At 41.1% G+C, this 26154-nt stretch overlaps 1 protein-coding gene across 2 annotated transcripts in view; it reads left to right on the top strand.

Annotated features, from left to right (window-relative positions):
- Positions 1–26154, top strand: part of ASPSCR1 (ASPSCR1 tether for SLC2A4, UBX domain containing) — a 57766-nt gene that overhangs the window by 5535 nt on the left and 26077 nt on the right. The window contains exons 4-8 of one of the 2 annotated variants that reach the window (XM_067308647.1): positions 2211–2311; positions 13983–14040; positions 14928–15001; positions 15746–16184; positions 23770–23909. In XM_067308647.1, coding sequence (XP_067164748.1) covers positions 2211–2311; positions 13983–14040; positions 14928–15001; positions 15746–16184; positions 23770–23909 — 812 coding nt within the window. The remainder of the gene's footprint in view (positions 1–2210; positions 2312–13982; positions 14041–14927; positions 15002–15745; positions 16185–23769; positions 23910–26154) is intronic. The other variant, XM_067308648.1, reaches the window with a different exon arrangement.

Here is a 26154-nt window from a genome sequence, read left to right on the forward strand (position 1 = left end):
GGTGATTAAGCTTTCTCCCTGCTTCTTTGTTTTGCTATGTTGACAAATGAGCAACTAGCAGAAAACTGGGGTAAAAATACCACAGAAGTCTTAGAAAATCTACCTGTGTTGCCATTTGCCCTCTCCAGCTCTTTCAACTTAAGTTTACCAAATGTGCTACCTACAGTCATTATCTTTAGTCTTCAAATTTTGCCTTGGACCTTTTTGCAGGATGAATCTGACACTTGCACTGAAACTGTTCTCTTCAGAGTTCCCAATGACTTTTTTAAAGCCAAGACTCAGAATGAGTACTGTAACCTTATTTCCCCAGCAATCTGTCGGCTGCTTTCAGTACTTTTGAGCACCTTTCTGTGAACATGTCTTCTTTTGACTTAAGGAGTGTGACCTCTCCTGTTCTCATTTGATTTTCTCCAATTGCTTGTCCAAAAGATCCTCCGAACTCCTGCTTCCTTTCTTTGGAAGCTCCATAGGCTTTGGCCCGAGTCCTTTCTATTCTTTCCCTGCATCTTCTGACTCAATAATTGGCAGATATGCTTGCTTCCAGTCTGTCCAGAGATTCAGAAATGTGCTCTTTATGCTTGTCTCTCTTCTTTCTTTTGAAGCTAAAATTTTAGATTCTGCAGGCTCTTTGAGGCTATCTAGCCACACCTCATCCTCAAAATTTCTGTGAATTTGTGATTTCTCTTTGACTGTGAATTTATGTGATTATGGAAATGAGAATCAACTTATACTGAACTTGTAGAGGTGCTTTTTGGTCTCTACAAACATTGTATTATTTGGAGAACATAGTGTGACTCTTCTATTCTCTGTCTTCTGAATCAAGGGAAGATTTCTTTATAAGGGCCTCTTTTTCCTTGTCACTTATGATTATTTGGAAGCCAGGAATATACTTTGTCTGTTTAAAAAAAAAAAAAAAAAATCTGTAGTCAAATGGATGTCCTCCAGAATTCTTTGAGATAATTCACAGAGAAATGGAGTCTAGAGTGTGGAGATGTCCTTGGATAGCTATACTGGGCAGGCTGGTGGATGTTTGAGTTACAGTGAGACTTGTTTGTCCTGCTGTTTCTGTAGACAGAGTTAGGAACAACAGTGAGCTATCCCAGTAATACGTCTCAATTTCTACATCTAGTTTACTCAAATTGTAAGCTCTTAGAACAGACATGGTATGTTTGTACAGTATGAGGCACAGCAGAGTTCTGAGTTAAATCCTGAGGCATTAGATTGACACAAAATAGTGCTAAAGTTGCAGAGTAAATAGTTTTGAACTGCAATATTGCTCAGAATTGGGTCAGATGTGAACATGATTTAATCTATAGACTATTTTCCTAGTTTGACCTCCTAAATGTTTCCCCAAATACGTGCTCTGTTGTGAAAGTAGAATTAACAGCTCATTGGATTGTATGTATATTTTTAGTTCATTGATAACTATGAAGAAGAGTATTTTCAAGATCTAAGAACTAAAAATCCAATCGCGATTTTTTTTTTTTGTTTTTCCCTTGTGGACTGATTTAATCTAGAGATTAAGTTCTGTATTTTATGGTGCAATCCGCATTGTAGTTCAGTACAAATATGAGCAGGAGACTGGAGTTAGGAGATTTGAGTTCTAATCCTCATATTATCCTCATATTATATTTATTTAGCTATGTAACTTTAGATCTGGCAGTATAAAAGTTTAAAAAATGTTGTCTGATATGCCTGTAAATATTTCTACCCAGAATCATGCAATGCATTCCTGCTGCCTGAGAATATGTTATAGATTGTCCAGATGAGAGGAACATGTCTCATGTGAGATTGCTGAAGTGGTAATTTTTTTTGCAGTGCTGAATGGGTACTATGGGCTTGGACTCAGAAAGGAACTTTGTAAGTCTTATTAACTGAAGTCATACAGTTATGTTAAATCTTCAGTGATGTGAGAGAAGACTGAAATGCTAATGAACTGTCCAAATGAAGCTCTTTACTAGAGAACTAAAAATTTTAACATTTATATTCATGTTACAATAGAATTATTCTAAATACCAATTTCTAAAACAATATATTGAATACCCTTCAGCATTTTTTAACTAATGTAATCATTTGCAGCAAGTGTTGAGAAGGAAGTCACATCTTTATGACAACAGGTTCTACAGATAGTTGAAATATTTGAAGAAAAGGTTGTTGTGAGAAACAGTTTCCTTCAATTTTCAGGTTAATCCAGTGTATTTTCCCTATAGGTTCGGATTGCATTACATTTAGATGATGGCTCCCGTTTACAGGACACCTTTCTTTGTCAACAGACTTTGTGGGAGCTTCTCAACCATTTTGCAAAGACCAGGTGAGCAATGCAAGGAAAAAATACTTGTTTGGATGTATTCCTGCATGACAGCAGCTAGTCATCATTAGAGTGATCCAGTTAAAACCTGCGGATTTGTAGAATTAGCCTTTATTTGAATGTATTTTTCCCTTTACAACACACATACTTATCTTCCCTTGCTCTTTCAAATTTGACAATCCATAGTTTCATTATTGTTTTTAGATCCTGGAGTAGCACTCCTGCTTCAGGGCATAAACTGTGAAGAAACTGCTAAGGCTAGGAAGAAACTATACCCAGATATGTTACTGCACCTGTCTTTTACACAAACTTCTTTGAAGTGCTAGGTACTGCCAGAGATGAAAAACTAGTCTAGATCAACTTAATCACCTGCTCTGCTCTGCATTTCAACTCTGCAGTTGCATGGGATGGAGGGGGTTCTTTTTTAATCAATGTTCTATGGCTTTTGGGGCTGGGATTTGTGTAGGTTCTTCAAGGAAATCTGAAGCTCTCAGGAGGTTAATGTGGCATCTTCAAATGGCTGATTAGATCCTATTTAAATAGAAGAACTTCTAGGCTATTATTGGTCTCATGTTCTGCCTGGGTTTACATTTTTTAAATATATACATGGGTTAGAAGTCATCTTATTTGAGTCCAGTCTACTTTCAGTGCTTCCTTCTGTCTTTAGTTTTGACTTAAAAATGCTGTATTGTTTTGAAATGTCAAACAAACTCTTCTCCAAAGACTCTTTTTTTTTTTTTTTTTTGGTGGCTTGAAGGACAGAGTCTTTAAGCTGTGACAGCCATTCTATTCTGAACAGAATTTCAACTTTTTCTATTGTGTTTGCATTTACCTATCTTATGATAAAATGTCTTTTCAATCCTGTCTTTCTACCTTGTTCTTTCTCTTAATTTCTCACCTTCTGCCAGTTGCTCCAGGCTATTTCTAACTTGACAAAAGAACTACTTTTGCATTTGAAGCTCTTACTTCACTGTACAAATACTGTGCAACAGTATTGTGTAACTAGAAACTATTTTTGTTAATTTCTGAAACCACTTAAATACTCATCTAAAGTGACTGTAGCCTTCTATGTCACAACATCTGAAGTCTCCAAGGCTGTGGTACTAAAAAAGTTATGAAATAAGTGATCACCAGGAAGAGTGATGGTGCAGTAGCATTCAGATAAGCCCAACCTTTTAGGATACAGTTACAAGATGCAAAATGATGGGTCATCACCTGGCAGCTGAGCCATAGTAACTGACCAGTTACAGGCATGTTTTAGCCCACACTGCAGACTAATATGTACTAGCATAAATTACTTTCACTGAAGTTTGAAGTTGCTTATTCTATACTGCAATTGAAGTAGCCTAAAAGCACAGGTGGCCAAGTACTGGGTGGGGTTGAATTGGCTAAAGGTACCTTCTCAAATCAGGGTAGCACAGTTGAGTGCCTGGAGCTGTTCTGGAGCTGTTTCCAGGACAGAGGAGCTAAATCTTCCAACCTTCCATTGGTGGACTGTTAGTTTTCTGCCAGCTTAGCCCACTGACTGGCTCATAACAAGATCAAAGAAGTGCCTAGTGCTGGCCCAAGGGAGGGATTTGGGATCATGGGGTGGGAGGCAGGTCAGAAGCAACTTTAGGTGGCAGCAGTGGATTGAACAGTTACTGCTTGCTTCCAGCCCTCCTTTCTAACTCCCCTCGCCTCCCTTCTCTGTGCTGGTGGCAGTAGTTGTGTAGCTTCGTGGGGGAATTGGCTCAAGTAGCTGATTCAGCTGAAAAGTAGTATTTTTCTTCTGTGTTCTCTCTCAGATAGATCAGTTTCCTCATCCAGTTCACATTTGTCTCTCATAGACAGTTGTGAAAAGTGTAGTGTATCTGAAACAATGGTACAAAAGAGGGAAGCAGCATGATGGGTAGAAATGGCTTATGTCAGTATTGCTACTCAGTGTTTTGTATCATCCATCAAACCATAATCTGAGGAAATGCTTGAGGTAGTCTAGTGACCCTAGAACTATATAAATGTGTTTCTTATTCATTCTCCTCTTTTCTTCTTTTCCTTAATGGTTGGGGACCAGGTCTATTCTATAGCATTTACTCTTAAGTCAGAAAGGACAGTCTTCATGTAGACACTAGAGAGTAAGATTTTTTTTTTTTGAGGTGGGAAAGAGGAAAGGAGTAGGCAAGAAGGGAATGGGGAGACGAAAGTCAGGTATAATTTTTCTGAATGGTTTTAAGGCCCCTGTTGTACCTTACAGCATACTTTGTCCTATGGGAGACGTGTCTGTTGCAGTTTGGGAACTGCTAGACTGGTGGGGGGGTAATTGCGGATAGTGATAAATAGCCCTTATGTGGCTTTCTCACACATTAGTTATTATTTCCTTAGTTTAAAATTTGAGCTTTCTTATATAATTTTGCTCCTTTGGAGTGTTTTTATTTGTTATAGGTTATTGTAACACTACTAGTTAAAGTACATACTGCTCTTTGAAGAATTTAACTGCCACAGAGTGCTAAGCATTATTAGCTTCAATTCATAAGATACAGCTGTTTTTTTCTGCCCTCTGGAAGCTGAGTTCAGATAGTTGAATGGTATTTGCAGACTTATTAAATTCAACGAGTGGCAAAGATGCTGGGGGTGACTTAATCACATAGTGAGCTGGATCTATATAGCCATCCATATAGATTTCATGAATTGTGCTGCTTTCTGGTGTGTACTGACTTAGCTGACTAACTAGTCAACTAGTTGTTGACTTTTGCTGAATCCTTCCTTGGACTTTCCAGTTGGAAACATTTTCCTGGAATGCTCAGCTGCTGTAAGTGCGTGAGGGGAAGTATGCTAAATCCACTGGAATTTCCCCTGGGTCTCCAGCGTCCATCTTGGCTAATTGGGTCTGAAGAAGGTCTGGAAGCTATTCCAGACTGCTCCTCCTCTCAGCGTGCGGCAGTCCTTGCACAAGATGTTTACAGGCCCTGTCAGATCACTACATGAAGGAATCTAATCTGCCTGCCGTTCCCCTTCTGAAGAACAGCACATCAAAGAAATGACATTGTGTTTGATGTGTGTGCTTGCCTCAGTGAATGCATGTAATGGATTAGCAGCAGCTGGAGGAGGAGCCTGCTGGTTTCCCAGAGTTATACAAAAATAAGTCTCTCGGGGATCTTTGCTTTGAGTCTGTTCTGCAGAGACTGGTTGAGGGCACAAGCGATGTACACCCTTTTAGCATCAGGCATGGGAGCATTGTTGCTTTTCTGTCTCGCACTCTTGCCTGTCTGGCAGCTTCAGCCCCTTTGTAGACTGTTTCACATAGACAGTGATTGCAGTCTGGACAATTGAAGACAATTTTGACTATGACTATGACTCTTTGCTATTTTTGTGGTATTGTTCACTATGTTTAGGTATTTTTCCACACATTTTAAGAAGGTTCTTCAATCCCTATTGTTCCTTGGATTGAAGTAGAAAGAAGTTTTGGAAAGGTGAATGAAGTGAGGTTATGTTAGTCAATTAGTTTGCCCTCTTATGGGTCTGTTTGAGGATGTGTGTTCCACTGTGCTTCAGCTTCTCTCCTCCTAAATGGTGTTCATTCACCTTTCCTGATAGACAGGCAACTTGAGGTTTAAGCTTTTGTTCCTCTGGCTGTTTTTGCCCCTTTCTGTGTTTCCAGAGAAGAACTGCAAGCTATAAACTGTCTGTAATGTTTCCTCCTTGGTTCAGCAGTCCTTGATTTTGTGCTCTTTTATCTAGTTTTCCTTTTGAGAATGTATCAGATGTTCCTTCCCCGGATGCAGGATTTCTGCAGGGATATAGCTAGTCCTGCTTGGAAGCATCAATGCTAGCAATAAGGTAGGGATGACTAGCTGTCCTGGATTGTCTGGAAAAGTCCGAGCATATACAGACTGCTATGGTGTGCTAATGGTAGTCTTAGGTGCTGTTTTGTTCCAAGCTTCCAGTCGGGATGCAAGATTTTTTTCTGCCTTTCCACATCAGGTGTGGGCCTTTAGAACTTACTGAGTTACTGCTGCAAAATGACTGTGGGAGTTAGGAGCCTCGGTCTTGAGTCACAAGATCAAGCATGAGCTTGCGTAATCTAGCACTGGACAGTGTTCCATGCTACATGGCAGTTTGCATAAAATTTTCAGGTCATTTTTGTATAAGGTTGGTTGGTTGTTGGTTCTGGGTTCCTAACCCAGAAACTCTAAAATAATGAGGATTCATTGCATAGCTTGGTTTTTGAGGGGTTGTTTTCTGTGCTATTTGTCTCTGAGTCCTCCTTTGCTTTTTTTCGAAGTACTTTGCAGTAGCTTGTGCCCGGTAGGAAACTCCCTAATTTTGAGTGATCTTTTCCAGTTTACCACAACAAAATGCTGGAACCCTGTAAATAGAAAGCTTTCTCCTACCTACAAGTGTCTTAATTTCCTTCCTTTATATTTTGTCATACTTGCGTAACAATTGTCTGATTTTTCTACTCTGCAGGGGTCTGTTTCTGGTTCAATCATGTGATTTTTCAAAGGGACTGCAAGTTTTGAATACTTGTTTTTAAAGGCAAAGAACTGTAATGTATGCAACAAATGGGATGGATAGGAGGGGTTGTACTGTGCATGGGACACTGCGTGAGAACACAGGATATTGGGAATCTTAACATGTAGATGGGCAAGGTAAAGGAATAAGCAGAGTGGAAGGGGCAGGAACTGTGTCATATTTGACTAAGGATGAATTTGGAGAGAAGGATTTTGGAGAGTTTTGGAGATGATGATAAGCTTAAACTCAGAGACAGTGAATGAAGTTGAAAGTAAGTTCTGTGGTTGAACCACGTAAGCAAAATAAGTTTAGTAATGAAACGCTAAATTGGGTGGACAAGGCAGAAGAGGATAATGTTTTGAGGAGAGTGGAATGTATTTATGTGGGAATCTAGAGAAGTTACTATCTAGTCAAGCTGCAGTGAGGATGAATAAGTGATATGCCTGTAGATGTAGAGGGAAAAGCATGAATTTTGGAAAGATTGAGGAGTGGGTTGGAAATGTAAAGGGGAAGGGAGTGAGAAATAAAAAAAAAAATGCAGATCTTATGAAACAGATTTTTTTGGTTGTTAATCATTTAGAATGAATTAGAAAGTTAATTATTTTTCATAAATAATGAAGCTTTGAATGTAATAATGTTAAAGGAGGAGAGGGTTTGGGTGAGGATAGATATAATGAATTTACTTATACTCAGTTTCAGATGAGGAAGAGACAGCCAAGAGGCTATGTCAGAGCAGCCAAGATACAAAAGTAGGTGGAAGGGGACAGTTTTAATGGTTGAGAGAGAAAATGTTCACATTAGCATTGGACTGATTGCTACAACTTCTCCAGGAGATACTGTTATTTAGAGATTTTAGTATAAAGTGAGGAACCAAAGACTGATTGTGAGTGGGCACATTTTGCTCCTGAGAGTGGAAGAGGGGGAAATGACAACTCTCTGAAAGTGGCCAAGTAAACAACAAGATTAGGAAAATCAGGAAAGGCCAGTGACTTTGAAAGCTCAGAGACAGTCAAAGATAACTGCTGAGAGGGAGGGGGACCTGTGATGAGAATTGACCAGAAAATTCTGTTATGTATCTTGCTCTTGGACCCTTCCTTGGAGTAGAAAACTTCTAGACCTTTACAGAATGTGAGCAGAGGTTTGCCTTTCTCGCCAGAATGTAAGCAAAGCCCACTCATTATTGAATTCTTGCTGCTTTTCTGTTTGATCTCCTGATCACCTCTTCCTGAAAGCATATGAGAGTAGTACTGCAGCGGAGTCTTTTAGGAGTCTTTTTAAGACTTTTTTTTTTTCCTTCATGGGATTAGAAACAGGCTAAGGGACAGCTGTTAAGTGCTTCTAGAGACCAAAGTAACTCAGAGGTTTGTGTTAACCAGAGATTTGTCCTGTGTGCTGATATTTTGCCGGCATTACTTTGAATAGGCTAGCAGCTGCAGGATTTATAAACACAACTGCAAGTAGGGTCTTCCTGATGTGTGGGAGAATGCCTGGGATAATGGAACCAGCTTTCCATCTGGTTTTGGCAGTGTTTTCAGCTACTTCAGTGTCTAACTGAGTAACAGCAGACAAGGGGTCATATAAGAATAGTCACACTGGTGCAGATAGCTGTTCATCTGCTCCAGTGTCTTGCAGGTGATACCTTTGGCAGACATTGTCATACTAATGTCAGTTTTTCATATCCACCTGTCAGATTCTTTTATGGATCTCGGTTTTGATGGTAACTAACACAACTCTCCCACTTCTTTCATTTGTGTTTAGTTTGTATTCCTCACCTTTTCTTGCTTACCTGTTGTTATATATGCTGCTCTATCTCTGCCATCAGATTTGCGTTTCCAGTATTTTCTTTCCAACTGTCCCTTGTTTGCCCAGCAGTCTTTCAACAAACTCCATTCCATAGTAGGAACTTGATCTCTTGATTCCCGCAGAGCGTTGTATACAGCTTTCTGTCGGTGACAGTGAATAACTGATTGCAGAACCCCAAGTCACAGCAGAGTTCTTTTTTTGGTTGTTGATGCTGAGTTAGGAAGATAATTGTTTTTCATAATCTGAAGCTTGAATGTATGAATTAGGATGCTGCAGGTGTGTCTGTCATTTAAGTTCTGTAGGAGGGGATTTGGTGCGTTGGTTGGAAGAAGTGTGTTCCAAAAACTGGTACCTGAGTATAATCCCATTGTGACCTGTTGCAGCTAGTCTGGAAGTAGTTCTCAGCCCCTGACTTCGCTAAATCAGACCCCTCCCTCAGGGCTGGTTTTACATGTTGCTCTGTTTGGATTCATTATCTCTGTGGAAGAATGGCAACTGGAGCTTGTCAGTTTTGTTCTGACTCTCCTTGTCCCGTATCACTGTGCTATTGCATTCTTTATTTAGTAAAGGTTAAGTTTTAACTTTGAGATCAGGGCTGAAGATAGACTGCTACAATTAAAACAAATAGGGATCTAAATTCTAGTCTGTGCTTAACAGGTTTGCTCCCCCACATCCCTCCATCTGGAACTTTTTGATGTGTTCTTGCTCTTAAGGATTACTCAAGGATTTGAGTATCGTAATTTTCCAGGTGTCTGCCTCAATTCTGAATGACTTCTGGTTCCACCTACCTCACGTTTCTTTGAAGCTGAGTTTTGAGTCTAAATGTAAATATCCTTGATGAATTTTCCTGGAACTTCATGGCTATTTCCCTTCTGTTTCTGCTCTGTAAGCTGGTTGACTCCTTCCCTGCTCAGTTTGTTTTGTCACTTTCTACTGGGCTAAATAGACTCATGTTAAATGTTATGTAAGACACTGATTATATATAAATGTGTGTGTGTGTATATATAGTCTTCTAAACTGCTAATCTGTGATGTAATCCAAATCACGTTATAGAAAGACTACATAAGATGATATTAACACATGTATGTCATGTCAAGTAGCTTTAATTGAACATTATGATAATATTAAGATTACTGGAACCACTGCATTGGAAGTAGTACAGTGCATTTGGGTATGCAGACTTTTGTCTACTACTGAGCAAGCGGATTGCCATAGTGCTGAGCATTATTTTCTTTCATTCCTACCTGGACAGAAATTTTTATCCCTGTCTTAAGATGGTCATTCCATAATGATTGTTACAATAATCACCTCTGGGTTGGGTTCATTGCATGTCTTTTTTGTGACTTACCTGCTATGAAATAGAAGCCTTGCTAACAGCAGTAGTCAGTGTGGCCACAGCACAGCTATGCTATATGATGTGTATGGTCACTTCAGAATCGGACACTCACTTGCCTGAATGGATTTTGGCTACCATTTAAGGGATTCTCCCATAAACCCCGGAAATAACTGTTCTCAGGTACAATATTCCCAGACACAAAGTTACGTTTAAATCACATGATACTGAAGGGAGAGTGTTTTAAGTAATGGAACTCCATTCATTAAACTCCTTTCCAGGAAGAGCTGAAATGAACCTAGCCTTGATCACTGTCATTAAATCCTTTTCTTATAATCTTTTCCTGTTCCCTCCCCAGGTATGACACCCACAAATTAAAAGAAAAGATAGAGAATGAGTCCCTGAAAGTACAGTTTAGAGGTACAAGGATTACATTAGATGTAAGCAGTCTGAGTTCATACTTAAATTTTGTGGCACTTGGACACCGAGTTGAGAAATGTTTTACAAATGTGTTTAGGGAAATGTGTGGCTATGACTGCTTCTGCAGAATTATGAACAATGCAGAGAAACTGTTGAAGTGGAAATATTTTTCTATAATAAATTTTTTAAGAAACTTGTTTCCAGAGAAAAATACTGCAGTGTTTTTCAAGCTGCCAGGGTCCTGAAGGCTCTGCTTTTTCCTGTAAAGTTCACTGCAAAGACTAGAATCAAATAACTGAAGAGACTGTTAAGTGCGAGTGTTTACATAACCCTTTAAGTAAGCCACTTGCAAAGCTCTGCTTGATTTTAGTAGCCAACACAGGGGTAATAGAGCATAAAATGTCAAGTTGACTTCAGGGACTGGCTTCTGCCTCTTTTGTCAGAGGCCTCAGGAGCAGAGTAAGGATGTATCACTTTACTAGGCTATCAGGTGGATTTCATTAGCTGATTTGCAGCGAAGGGTTTCTGCTAAAGTAGCAGGTGATGGGTGATTGTTTCCTGCTGGGGTGAGGCATAGGGGAAAGCCAGTCTTTTTAGAGGCTGGACTACAGAGAGTACTAAGATCAAGGGATTTTATGATGAGGAAGAATTTCAGCTGTTTTGCTTTTGATGATAGAACAGCTGTTGCAGTGCAGATGGTATATACTAGCTCATTACTAAGGGATGTTCTGGTCATAACTGAAATGACATAGAGCTCCGCACAGAATGTGTTAACAATAACTGCTGAACACCACAGTGTTATGAAGAAGGATAAGTCTCATGAGTTCTCACTGTGTTGATGGGGCATATCCTCGGGCAACTTTTTCACCTTTTGTTTTGTAGTTTCCCCTGCTGAGTTAGGCTGACAGTCTGAATCTAAAGCTTTTGAAAAAAGGATTTTGAGAATTCAACTAGTCATCTTTCCTAACTGCAACTGTCCTCAGGATGGACAGTGTTCTCCTGGTCACCTTTTGGCATTCATGTGCTTGAGGGGGAGAAGCAATCTATTCTTCTCCTTCATTTGCTCATGTTTCACCACATTCTCAGCTGATTTCAATTTGAGTTTCACTCTGATCATTGAAAGGGAGACCTACATGAAAGAGATTCTTTCTTCTGTTGTTGAATCTACTTCTCTCACTGATTTCAGTGTTTCAGTGTAAAGTACTGCTTAATTGTTCAAGGCTTTTTACCTTTCTTCAAACATTTGAGGTTTCCTATTGCTAAAAGTGTTGCTCCATTTTATTTTTTCATTAAGAACATTGTGTTGGAGAGTTTTCCACATTTGCTTCTTTTCAAAATTACATTTATCATATTCCTTTTCATTCTCCCTGAAGTTCTAACTATACTGTATGTCTGTCCTTAGAACCCTACTCTGGTTGCACAGGCACGTGGTGTGTGTCTGGAATATGCTGATTTGCAATATTTGGTGGGGATAAGTCTGTGCCCTTTTTATCATACTTTTCTTTCTGATGGTAGTCAAGACAGAATCATCCTGCTTGCTGCTCAGTTTTCTCTTACTGTCTTTGGCAGCAGATTGGAGTTTGGTGGTCTCCATCCATAACAATCCACTGTTTAGAGAAGCAGATAATAAAGAATTTACTTTTAACACTTGGTATTTTCTTATTTTATCCCATTTAATTTTAATTACTTCAGTTTACTGTAATGCTTCTTTGCCTTTCTTATTGCCAGTTGCATCAAATCTCTAGGTTTCAAGCTGCATGCAGACTTGGTGGTGGTGGTGTGTGTTAACCTTGGATGGATGGATATAATTGTTGCCTTTATTTGTTTGGATGAGTATTCTGTGCTGGACCACTACTTGGTGTGCAGATTTTTCCCCTACAGAGTAATCCACCATCAACACTTGTTACTGTTTGTTTGCTCTTGAAGGTGAGAAACAGATTCAGAAGAATGCTGATTCCAAAGGGAAACTTTTTTTACTAATCTTATATGCCAGACAGTAAGTGGGAGAATCTACTTCGCAGCTTCTTGATTGGTAATGAAAAAAGAACTTGTGTCTCTTTGATCTACCAGTTCTGTAAATATTCTCTGCACAAACTGAATCCTCTTCACTGAAGCTGGGAGATAACTCAGGGCAGGGCAGATTGGAACATCATCTCAAAAGTGAATTACAGCATCAAACCATCCTTCCCTGGAGTAGAAGGAAAGATTCATAAACTAATCCTGGACTCCAGAACCTGATCGCTTGGCCCAAATCAGAGTGGCAGAATGTACTTTCTTAAGTGCATACTGAGGCCAAGTGAACTGCACTACTAAAGGTTAGCATCTGCAATGATTCTTTCTTAACTTGAATACTGAGACTATTGGAACTAGACTTTGTGCCAATTCCAGAGTTAGGCACTAAGGGACTATTACTAGCTCTCTGACCAAAATTCTGGTCTGTGACTTACCAATGTTACCAGTACTGGCTTTTTCGGTAATGAAAGGTGCAGAAAATGTGTGGCGGCTATCTGATTAGAATTTAGAGAGGCTTTTTTACATCCAAATTGATATAGAATAACTGATCTCTGATAGAATTCTGAATTATTGAGGGAAATGAAAATAAGCCTGTACTGCTTTCCCGTATATGCCCTCATAGTAGAGGGAGGATGCAAGAACACATGTGACTCTGCATAGAGTGGGCACTACTGAATGAGTGAATAATCTTGGACGGATGAGAACTGAGACTTGCAGTGACAACAGTGATTGTCTTTTTCCTGTCCATCTTCTCTGTTTGATCAAGTGAATATGTGATAAAGTTTCTTCAATGTTTCAGAATTGGTTATCTTGAGAAGAATAGGAAGAGTAGCATCTTTTAAAGATTTTTCTACATAGTCCCAAGCCATTTTTTCCCCTTCCCTATGCTATGAATCCTTCACTTTTTAAGTCTTCCTCTGCAGATGGCCTGTCATCAGCTTGCACCAATACTGATATGTGTCCTACCCCACTGAAATTCTTAGCTGCGGCTTCATCTTCACTTTGTCTACTGCAGCAGCCTTTTCTTTGGCTTTGTTTTGTCCCTGGTCTCCATAATCTAAAAGCATTTGCTGTGTTGTTTTTTTTTTTTTTAATCAGTTTGTTACTAAAACAGGCAAATTCCATGTCCTCAAATTATTTGCTTTAGAGCAGTATTTCTTTCTATTAGATGCTCTGTATACACAGAAAGAAACTGGCCTTTGCCCAAAGAAAATATAGTCTAAATTGTAATAAACTAATTAACTTAGATAAAAGGTTAAAAAATCAAGTAGTATTATGTCATGTTAGACATTGAGTACTGGGTCACAGTAACAATGATGTTTTCAAATTTATCTAGTAAGATCAACTTATTTCAGAATTTGACTTGAAGAATTATTTCTCCTTTGTTTTTAAACTTTTTTCTGGGGCTATGTTTAAGGAACACTAGATGTGTTGAAGCAAATTTTTTACCTAATGTCAAACATTGATTTTTGTGAACTGTCTAAGGATTGTTGCTGGAGTTACAGGGCAGAGAGTGTAACTAGCTGATTTCACTTTTTACTATTTCTTTACGGTGGTTTCAGAGGGGATAGATTGCTCTACAGATGCTGCAGGTTATTTTGCTTTTTATTGCAGGGAGTTTATGGAACAGCATGGTGAATTCTCTCCGGTCTGTATTTACATGCGAGATGAGGTAAGTCACCCAGCTCTTCTTAGCTGTCTCTTCTCCTTCTGTTCCCCCTCATCAAAAACAAAACAAAACAAACAAACAAAAAAAAAACCCAACAACAAAACCCACCAACACTCAGCATTCGACTTCATTTTCCAACCTGGAAAATGTTTCTTCTGAGCTTTTTTGAGAGGGGAAATAGAAAAACTTTGGTCTTTTCAAAGCCTGACATGTCTGTATGGAAAAAAGCTCTCTTGGAACACAACCCTGGGCCGTTTAGACCTCTGAGCCCATAAAATGAGCTCAATGACCTGTTTGTGTTTTTCTTTCCAACTTCTTTTAAAGCTCAAGAGTCAAAACAGTGGTTTCATTTTAGTAAATATTTGCTTTTCTCTGTGTTTTGATCTTTTGCTATTAATGTTTTTAATATTTTGTATGTGCATATTATGGAATTTGCTCTCCCTAGCGTCCCTTTCACCCTTTCACTTCCCTTCACTTCACTGACCTCTGCAGACAGGTCATCTTTATTCTGGAACAGGTCATGACAAGCAGATGGGAGGTGTATGCAATGAAATCAGCTGTCTTTCAGCTCAGAAATGTTGCCTGTGATTTAGTTTCTGATATAGAAATAATCTTTTTCTGAGCTTGGATCATACTTGGATGTACATATGGAACGGAAATATATGTGGGTTGTCTTCCATAAGAATCTTTTAATAAGTAGTGAATTTGGTAAAGCAGTACAGGTGAATACAAATGGATTCAAGTCTCATTTCCAAGTGCAGAAAGAGCTCAAAGACACTCTTTCTGATGTTGTGTGGTGCTTGTTTTGATGCAGGCTTCTTTCTAGAAAGAGCTCCTTAACTACTCTCTTAGGCAGTTGTCATGAAGTGTTTCCTCTGTTTCTGTTGCAGATACCAGGAAAAGATGCCCTAGGGAAGACGACACTGAAGTCACTTGGCCTGACTGGGGGCAGTGCCATCATCAGGTTGGGAGGAGCAAAGTTTGGGCTCTTTTATTTTTCCTTTTTACTCTAGTGGTGAATTTGTTTTGTTTGAAGTACCCAAAAATGCATTGAAGTTCAAAGAGACAAACATCGCGACATTCAGTAATTACTGTATTTGCCTGTTTATCTGAAACTGCTGCCCAGATGTGCTTCCCACAGCTGCAGATGCTGGCACTGACCAGTTGTATGCAGATTAAAGGGGCTTGTTTAGTTTGTTTTCTTTCCTGCGAGTGAAACAAACAATTCAAAGTTAGTCTCTCTGACTGAGAAAACAGAATCTACCACTTCATTCTTGCCTGCTTTGAATTTCAGGCGTTAAATTCCCAATCCCTGCAGTGCCTCCTGCTGACTGGTTGGGAAGGTGAGGTGGGGAACAATGACAGCCTTTCTGTGATCTTCTAGTGAGTTCTTTGCAATATATACAGGAGGTTGGGGTGATTAGAATGTGTGCTTTACAGCTGACTGCTGTTTCTTCCTGGAAGGCAATTTGTCTCCTGTGGAGAGTATAGTTCCTGTTTGTTTTTTCTGGGTCCCTTTTTCTCCCCTTCAGAAACTTCAGAGCAACTAGAACTTGTTCTTTGTGAATGACTGGAAGAAGCAGATTAAATTTAGGGGTATATTTGAGTCCAGCTGTCTCCTTTGTTTCGTGGTCATATTGGGAAAGGGGAGGGCAGTGTTCTTAGGATAAATGATTTTGATTTTATTCTTTTTTGTATCTCCTTTAAGGGTTATTATGAAGAAATGCAGTTCATCTGGTCAGGAGGAGGCTGTGGATACCATGGCCCAATGTAATGAGCTGACAGTGAGGGCAGGCTCCACCGAAAAAACAGTGGATGTGCCCCTAACTCGAACACACACATTCCCAGAGGACTTGGACCACAGTGATGTGGCCTTGTCTTTACACAGCTGCAGAAACAAGCAAGACTTCATTAGAGAATCCCATGCCAGCTTGGAGGAGCTGTCGCCTCCCTCAGAGCGCGAATCTGCCCCATTTGTCCCTTTTTCTGGAGACGGACAGCGTCTGGGGGACTCTCCTGTGACTGCAGTATCTCCTGGATTAGACATGCCATCTTCAAAGCTGCCAATATCTTCCTCCAGCCCTGGAGGCCCTTCTAAGCCAAAGAAGTCTAAGAACAGCCAAGAATTGCTAAAGGAGCAAGAGCAGGTAAGGGAAAATTTATTTGCAATGAGAGCTTTTTCATCCTGCCTTGCCCTAGACTGAATGCCTAAGAGAAGAAAGATGTTTCAGCATTTAAGATTTTTCTCCCTCCCATGTAATTTAGGGTTAGGTGCCTTGCTGACATACAGTTCTGACAAGTTCAATAAGTATTGCATTTTAGGCTGCTTACTATAGAAAAGATGAGGGGTGGGAATTTAGCAATTTGCATGCTGTCCAGAGGCAAGCAAAGCTTTGAAACTTGAGGTATCTTTGAATGTTTCGGCTGGAGGCAACACAGCTACATTAAAAGTGCAATCCAGAAGAGCCTCAATTTCTGTGCCTCAAATTCCATGCAGAGCTAAATTTCATTACAAAATACCCCCTTTGTCACCTGGGTGCTTAGCCTTTTCTAACTGCTATTTACTGTGTAGTTTTGTCAAACATGAGCAGAATTTGGCTAGACTTGTGTTTTCTAATACTCTGAATGTGCTTACTGCTTGTTGTGACTTATTTATCTTCCGCATGATCTAGGAGATAAAAGCTGGGTAGAGTTCTATATACAGAAAGGGAAAGCCTTTCTAGCTGGATGTAGGATTATGTCCTAGGAGCAGAAGTGGTCTTAACAGGTTTGTTGCAACTTGATCCCGTGTCTACCACATACTTCTAAGACAACAGGATCTCAGCAGAAGATCTAGCTGCACACATCATCACTAGGGCTGGCTTTAATGTTGAGAGATCTCCTTCATTGTTTCCCACTCTTTAATACCTCCTGCAGTTGGGAATTCTGTGCTTAACTTTGGTTCTGATCCAGCCAAGGGATTAAACAATGGAAAGCCGTAAGTAGGAAGAGAGGATGTCTGAGGTTCAGAGGGAGCTTGATCCAGTAGGAATTTAACAAGGATGTCTGTGTGCTCTCACACAGATGCAGAGACTCTACCTTAGTTGATTTCTCTGTGGCTGCGGTCTATTCTTGGTGGATTTCTGAATTGTTTAGGAACAGAAGCCAGACCCTGGAAGGACCTTGGAGCAGTTACAAATATAGCGGAAAGAGGCCTTGCCAACCCAGTGGTGAATATTTGAGTATGTTTGAGACACACTGGGGTCCATCTAATCAATGTTTTCTAACCTTTTGGAAAAGACTCTGAGTATAGAGAGAGCTAAACAGTAGGCTGGGCAGTGTGTCCAGCCTAATGTGGTGTTCACTTCAATCACATTCTCATCTGTGAGGGATTTGGAAAAGGGGAGCTCAATTGTGCCTGAAAAGGAAGGAAAGAAGAGTGAGAGGGTTTGCTGTTGCTCTTCAGCAGTCCTGTTGCCCTTGCTTCTCCTGAACTGCTTTTATCGTTTTACTGGCTATAGCTTTATGTGAAGATGTGCTGATGAGCATAGAGCTGAACAGTGGTGGCCTAGGGACTCTTAGGATCCAGCATCTTTCTCAGAATTGCAGTCCAGTTCAAACCACTTAGAGGCACTTCTGGAGCCAGCCTCCCTTCCAGTTTGAGAGCAGCTTTGGAAGCAGCTGCAGATTCTGTTGAGGAGGTTCTGCCCTTGTGTTAAACAGCATGTGATTTTTTGACTGCTGCTTTCAAGCCCTTTGATCTCTGGTGCTTTTGCTGCTGATTGATTACATTTTGTTCCCTCCTCCATTCCTGCCATCCTCTGCTCTCCTTGCTCTCAGCAGCAACATAAGAGCAGGGCTAGCCACATGGCATCTGCTTTTTGTCCCTCTTCAGTCCTGAGGAAAAAAAACAAAACAAAACAAATTATTTTTAAACATCAAAGGTCCATTTTTGTAAAAGAATCTTCCCATTAATGCTTTGCCTGTGTGTGGTTTTGGAATTGAAGAGAGAGACTGGATAAAATCTGTGCCGGCGTCCCTTCGTTTCTTGGGCTGAAGATGGTTTACAGACAGCTGCATGCTGACTTTGATGTCAGAATACTAATTATTAGAAGGTAACGTTACACCAGATTCCCCTGGAGAACAGAGCTCCCTGAGGTGGTGGGGAGGAGGTGGGTCTCCAGGGAGAGCTTACTGCTGTGGAAAGCATAGTAGCCACTACTTTGCTAAAAGATAAAGACAGGTTTTCCTCAACTTACCTGCTTACATAGGGCTACAGTAGTGACCTTAGAGTGAATTTCATTCTTCCTGACACCTGGCTTTATTGTGTGGACTGGAATTACATAGACTGCCTGGAAGGCACTGCTGTGAATAGATGGGTTCAGCCTGCTGGTGAGAAGAGCTTAACATCTCAGCTTTGGTAGAAGTAGAGAATTTGAAGAATTGATATTTTGGGAAGGTGACAAACCATAATGCAGTCTTTGGCTCCTGAAAGATATATAGCTTGCTTTTCTCTGGAGTTATATAATGGAAGATAGGAACTACCTTATGGTGGCCACTTAGTATTAATAGAGATATTTATCTTTGTTACAATTGCAGAAAATACCAGATGTGAAGTGGACTGGGAAAGAGATGGTACATCTAGCAGATTCCTTTTTGTAAAGTGCTGTGGGAAGGTGGTTTTCGGACTCTGTCTGTACTTTAAGATCATCAGTGACACATTAAAATAAGGCTGTATTGACAGTGCTCAGACTGGGAGAAGCCCTATCAGAATACCGAAGTGAGTAAATGGTAATGGATAAAGAAACAGCAAGAGGATGATTGCTGGACTTTGGGGAAATAGAGAATTGGTGGAGCAACAGAAATGGGTACCTCTTTCTGTCTTAAGAGTGTTCCATATGCCTGTAAGGAGGTGGGCAGCACAGTTGGTTCCACCAGGTGTGAAATACGTGCCTGAAGAGGTACGATGACGTGGCAGTCTTTGTATTCTCTGAGGCAAAATGACCACGTCTTTTTGATAGCTAAGCAGTGCCTGTGTAAACAACTTGTGCTGCTCTTCTCAGATCAGAACCTGTGGTGCAATTCTGGAATTGAGTTGCAGAAACTCTGAAAAACAAGCTTAAACCCCCTGAATTATGTTCCATAAACTCACTCATTACAGCTCTCTCCAGAGCGCTGAATCCCTTATTGGGGGTTAGCTGAAAATTTAATGTTAGGGAATTCTTACTCTTTTTTTTTTCTTCTTTTTTTGTGGTCCCATTAGACATACTCAGATCTACTGCTCTTTCCTCTGTACAGAAAAGTGTGGCTTTTCATTTTAAGTAGTAGCTAAGTAATGTGTTTTAGTTATATATGTTTGGAAGTTAAGATATTCAGCATTAAGTGCTGGCTGGGGAAGGAGAGAGATAAAAGTATAGACTTAGAAGCCAGAGGGTAGCTAGCTGTGTACCTGTGCAGGGCCAGTACAGGTATGTACCAGAGAATTAAACAGAGACATCTTGGCTAGATGTAAGATGGATGTCAAGAACGGGGCATTTATGTCTGTGAAGTAGTAGCTTTTGTTTCGCAGCACTTACATAGTTCTGATAGGCTGGAGAATGGCTTTAGAGGGGGAAGTTCCTGGTTGCCAGTTTGCAGTGAAGACCCATTTGTCTGAATGGGGACATCTGGAAATCAACACTTGTATCATAGTTCTAACATACAATAGCCCAGACAGTCAACAGGCCGCGGGGAAAAGAGGTGAGTGCTTAGGACTGGGGTATATGGCTGCCTTCCAGTATCCTGTGATTTCTGATGTCTTGGCTGAAGTCTTTAGCCACTACCCTGGTTTGGCCAGTGACTGACCATTTTCCTGTGGAATCCTGCTACTGTTATGATTAGCTAAAGTGCTTGCTGGAGTCAGTAATTAAATGATAAATTTAGGATTTGCTAATGCAGGCTTTGGAATTTTCTCCATTGTATTCCAGCACCTTTCACAACATGCCATAGGGCATGTCTGCTCAGTCTTTTTCCCTGGAAGGAGAAGTCTCTCTTCAGTTGCTTGGCATTCAACAAAGGTGTGTTCAGAGTGAAATGAAATTCAGGTCTGTTTGAGGAGGTTGAAGTACATTATTGGGGAGGGCCTCTGACGTTGCTCTGTCCTTGTCAGTCCAGCTGCCCACAGCAGTTAGGACTGTTGTGCAACAGGCTCTTTCCCAGAGGGTGGCTCTGCATGCTCAGAATCACTTCTTTACTCACACAGCTCAGGGAGTTCTGCAGCCCTGGGCATTCTTCCCCCCTGAGCCCAGGGAAAGCTGCAATCAGGCTCCTTCACCCTCTAGTTAGAGCTGACTCCACTCAACTTTCTAAAAGTAGCCAAGGGTCCCACCCACACAACCTCGCTCTTTTAATTTCTCAAATTACCCTTTAGTGCCCACAAATAGAGTGAACATTGCCTTGTAATTTGTGTTGTCTCTTTTGACAATTGAGGGAGACTCCTGTTCCCAAGGGGCCTGTGCCTGGGGGTAGGGAGAATGGATGGAAAGCAGAGAGAAGGACATTCAGGCATTCCTTTGGACTGGAAGGGGTATATGAGGGAATGAGGGGAGAAGAAATGGGTAATGCCAGTAAATGTAATAAGTACCTTTATTTCAGCTAATGTGTACAGGGAACTTCTCTTCTAGCAGCTGCCTGCTTTGAATCACAGAACAATTGAGATTGGAAGGGACCTCTGGAGAGCATCTGGTCAAACCTTCCTGCTCAAAGCAGAGTCAGCTAGAACAGGTTGCCCAGGACCATGTCCAGTCAGGTTTTGAATATATTCAAGGATGGAGACTCCACAACCTCTCTGGGCAACTTGTTCCATTGTTCAACAACCTTCAAAATTAAGTGTTTTCTTTTGTTTAGATAGAATTTCCTGTGTTTCAATTGGCGGCCATTGCCTCTCATCCTGTCACTGGGCACCACTGCGAAGAGGCTGGCTTGGTTTGCTTTACATCTTCCCATTAGATATTTATATATATTGATAAGATTCCCCCTGAGCTTTCTCTTCTCCAGGCTGAACAGTCCCAGCTCTCTCAGCCTCTCCTCATATGAAAGATGGTCCAGTTCCTTAATCATCTTTGTGGCCCTTTGCTGGACTCAATCCAGAAGATCCATGTCTTTCTTGTACTGGGTAGCATAGAATTGGACACAGTACTCTAGCCTCACCAGTGCTGAGTAGAGGGGGAAGGATCACATCCCTCAACTTGCTGGCAACATTCTTCCTAATGCAGCTCAGGATGCCATTGGCTGCCTTTGCCATGAGGGAGCATTGTTTGCTCATGTTCAACTTGTTGTCCACCAGGACCCCCAGGTCTTTTTCTGCAAAGCTGTTTTCCGGCTGGTTGACCCCCAGCCTGTAGTGGTGCATGGGATTATTCCTCCGCAAGTGCAGGGGAGGCACTTCCCTTTGTTGAACCTCATGAGGTTCCTCTCTGCCCATTTCTCCAGCCTGCTGAGGTCCCTCTGAATGGCAGCACCACTGTCTGGTGTATCAGCCACTCTTCCCAGTTTTGTATCATCTGCAAACTTGCTGAGGGTGCATTCAGTCTGATCATCCAGGTCATTAATGTAGAGATTAAGTAGTATAGTATTGGACCCAGTATCAACCACTGGGGTATACCACTAGTGACTCCAGCTGGACTTTGCACCACAGGTCACAACCCTGTGAGCCTGGCAGTTCAGCCAGTTTTCAGTCTACCTCACTGTCCACTCATCTAGCCCATACTTTATCAGCTCGTCTATGAGGATGTTTTGGGAGATAGTGTCAAAACCCTTAGTAAATTTGAGATAAACAACATCCATTGCTCTCCCCTCATCCACTAAGCCAGTCATCTCATTGTAGAAGGCTATCAGGTTGGTTAAGTGCGATTTCCCCTTTGTTAACTACTCCTGATCACCTTCTTGTCCTTCATGTGTCTGGAAATGGTTTCCAGGGTTAGCTGCTCCATCATCTTCCTACAGATTGAGGCTGACTGGCCTGTAGTTCCCCAGACCCTCCTTCTTGCCCTTCTTGAAGATAGGGGTGACATTTGCTTTCTCCCCATCCTCAGGAACCTCTCATGATCACTATGAACTTTCAAAGATGATCAACAATGGCGCTGTGATGAAATCGACCAGCTCAGCTCCCTCAGCACTTGTTGGGGAAGGGACCTCCTTAGGTTCCATGGACTTGTGTGTGTCCAGTTTAGGTGTTCCCTAATGTAATCTCCTCCACCAAGGGAAAGTCTTCCTTGCTTTAAACTTCCCTTTTGGTCTCAGAGACTTGGGATTCCTGCAGGCCAGTCCTACCAGGAAAGACTGAAGCAAAGAAGGCATTCAGTACTTCTGCCTTTTCTATGTCTTCTGTCACCAGGGTCACTGCCCCGTTTAGCAGCCAGCCTACATTTTCCATAGCCTTTCTTTTGCTGCTTATGTATTTGTAGAAGCCTTTATTGTTGTCCTTCATGTCCCTTGCCAGATTCAACTCCAGATGGGCTTTAGCTTTCCTAACCCCAACCCTGCACTCTTGGACAGTGTCTCTATATTCCTCCTGGGTCACCTCTTTCTGTTCCCATCTCTTGTATGGCTTCCTTTTTATGTTAGAATTTAGTCAGGAGCTCCTTATTAATCCATACAGGCCTCCTGCTGCCTTTGTTTGATTTCCTGCTTGTTGGGATGGACCATTATTGAGCTTGGAGGAGGTGATCCTTGAATATAAAAGAGCTCTCTTGGACCTCTCTTCCCTCCAGGGCCAGATCCCATGGGATTCTTCCAAGCAGGTTCCTGAACTCTGCCTGCAGCTAAGGCTGACTTCAGTGCCAAGTAGTTTATAAGTGCAAAGCAAAAAAGTTTTCACTGTCCAAGGGAGCTTTCTTTACTGGATGAGAGGTGATACATACCAGAAGCCAGGTTAAAAAATTTAAACATGTACAACGAAACCCCACAGTAAGCCAATTCCAAGCACTCAGCAGGCCAAAAATTACTTTACCAAAACAAAGGATTACTCTCTAGAGTAAGAAGAATGTTCTCAAGTAAGAAGATATGGAATGAGCCCTGATTGGGAACTACTGCAGCTGGTTCTGTGGCAAGAGAATGTGAAGCAAAGAGAACAGAAGGTATGATGAGAGCCAGGGGTATGTGGCAGATGAACAACTTAAAAGGGCAGTTTATAGGCTATAGTACATATAGTAGTACCTGTATTAGTTGTGTACTGCCTGTAGGATAAGGAAATGCTTATATACTGAGAGGTTTGGAGTAGGGTAGAGAGAGGCAGATGATGACTTTGGGATAGGAGTCACTTCTGAGTACTTGTAACAAGCTTCTAACTAGCTAGGGGTATGGTTCAACTACAAAATATCTATGTAATGTAAGTGAAGAGATCCCACAGGTACTCCCTGGAAAGGAATCATCTCTCCTTACATTAGATGACTGCTGAATTTTTTATCCTGGGCTTCCCATATAGACAGTTTAGAGTAGCTAACTCCATTAGCTGTGTGACTCATCTGACAGAATATAGGCTCCTACTGCTTTTTGGGAGGAATTGTGCCCCAAGCTCCATCAACTATAAAGAGTGACTAGTTTCAACGTTGACAACTTCTGTATAGTCTATGTCTGTTCTTAGTGAGATGAATTCCATACCATGTGATTGCATTTCAGTTTGCAAATACTGTCATTCTGCTTTTTGTCCAGAACCTTCTAGTATTAGCGAAGGAATGCGTTTAAGACTAACCTGAGCTCACTTTCATTCTGTAGCTTTTAGAACGAGAGCCACTTGTATGTCATCTAGACCTGCTAGAACCACTTCCTGCTGGCCCAGAAGACCTTCCTGATGAGTTTTTTGAAGTTACAGTGGATGATGTAAGGAAACGTTTGGCACAGCTGCAGAGCGAGAGGCAAGTTTCCTTTCTGCTAGCAACTGAGAATGCTCCATATCCTTTTGTTGAGGAGAGTCATGCTATGCTCCTATAGGTGGCTGTGATTTCTGGGGGAGGGGTTGTAGATGAATTCATGGGTATGGGATTAATGACCAGACCTGGAAATCTCTACCTTTTATGCCAACTGAGCACAAGGGTCAGGTCATGCTTCTGTACCAGGACCTATGTTTTTGTGTGAATCGGTTGACTATTTGTGTCATGGGATAATGGGCTCACTTGGATTTTGAAAATTTCATCGTGAAGTATTTGTGATGCTTATGTGGTAGTAAGTTTTTCTGAGAAGCTCAAACTAGTTGGGCCCTCACTAAGAAAGGAATAAAAGAAAGATTCATGCCCATCTTCTGCATTTCAGGAAGTTATTCATAGACACTTAACACCATGCCTTTCCTTCCCTCCTTCCTTCCCTCCTTCCTTCCCTCCTTCCTTCCCTCCTTCCTTCCCTCCTTCCTTCCCTCCTTCCTTCCCTCCTTCCTTCCCTCCTTCCTTCCCTCCTTCCTTCCCTCCTTCCTTCCCTCCTTCCTTCCCTCCTTCCTTCCCTCCTTCCTTCCCTCCTTCCTTCCCTCCTTCCTTCCCTCCTTCCTTCCCTCCTTCCTTCCCTCCTTCCTTCCCTCCTTCCTTCCCTCCTTCCTTCCCTCCTTCCTTCCCTCCTTCCTTCCCTCCTTCCTTCCCTCCTTCCTTCCCTCCTTCCTTCCCTCCTTCCTTCCCTCCTTCCTTCCCTCCTTCCTTCCCTCCTTCCTTCCCTCCTTCCTTCCCTCCTTCCTTCCCTCCTTCCTTCCCTCCTTCCTTCCCTCCTTCCTTCCCTCGAAAGAGAAGCCACTAACTTTATAATTAATGTGCCCTTATTTGTTAGAGGCCCAAAGCAGTGGTGAGCTCCTGCTCTCTGCATTTTGATCTGACTTAACATTGATTGTTAGAAATTAAATGGCTAGAATTTGTAATGTGTGATGGGCAAATATATGAACACAACGATCTAGTTTTAGAGGAATAATTCCTGCTGACTTCAGCAGTAGCTAGTAGCATTTTTCAGCCAGTAAGAAAAGCCTTGTGTTTTAAGTAATGGAATTACCTTTTATTTGACCTAATCATAAAAGACCAACTTTGAGACATTATCCAAACAGAAATAATGCAAAATCAAACTTGATCAGAAATCAAGACATGAGGATATTTGGGATGCTCCCAAAGGGGAGAAAGAAGTATAGGAAACTGGGGTAACTGCACATTCTGTTGTTCAAGTAGTTTGCTGTCAAATACTCATGACTTTATTGTACTCTTATTCCTGTTCTGAACTAAAAACTCAGGTTAAGGTAACCTCCCCATCACAGCAGCATTTTGCCATCTATATGTTCCTTAATGAATTAATTTTGTGAATGTATTTAGTTTCAAGTGGGTCATAATATTCCTTTGAACTTTACAAGTATTCTACGAAACTGTGGGACAGTATTATACTATAGCCAAGTCTGAGTAGAACTTTCTACTTAGAGTTGATTTCCCCCCCCCGCCTCTGGCTTCTGAAATCCACATGAGTACACAGATTGGCTTGAAAATTGCTCTGCCACTTGTGGGTCTGGAGTAGTTAGTGGTACAAATGTATGGTCATTTGGTCGGGGGTTACTGGAATATACCCCCCTCAAAAAGGACCTCATTTCCAAATTTGCTGATGCTTATAACCCTTTTTCCTCCCATGGTCAGGGATAAAAATAAAGGCAAGTTCCACAAGAAACTGGTATCAGTTGGCTGCTGATCTCAGCTGGTGAATCTTACCAAGAACTAGCTGCACACAATGCAATATTTTAAATGTGGTTAGAATTTAATTCCAGTTTCATGAAAAGTAGAGATTTGATATGAATCAGAAACTTGGTACACAAAGAAGGAATGGAACAGGTTAGTTTGCTGTTCACTCTTTGAATTTTTAATTGGCACTTTCAGATCATTTTGAAATGTGGTGTACCAGCTGGGTACGGTTGGTGAAGAAAGCCTGGAGTAGTTTTGTTCAGCACCTGTTCCTGAGATACCTTGATGATTCTCAAAAATAGAAAGAGGTCCTTCAAACTACATAGACACAAGAAGATTAACTTGTAAATAATAGTACAAAATTGCAATTATTCAATCAGGTGTTTCACCAAAATCTATCCTGGTAAATAGGTTATTCAAAATTAAGAATTGTTCAGAATGCTGAAATAAGGGAAAAGGACTGAAACTGAAC

The sequence above is a fragment of the Apteryx mantelli genome, chromosome 19 (assembly GCF_036417845.1).
Source record: "Apteryx mantelli isolate bAptMan1 chromosome 19, bAptMan1.hap1, whole genome shotgun sequence".
Classification (NCBI taxonomy): domain Eukaryota; kingdom Metazoa; phylum Chordata; class Aves; order Apterygiformes; family Apterygidae; genus Apteryx; species Apteryx mantelli.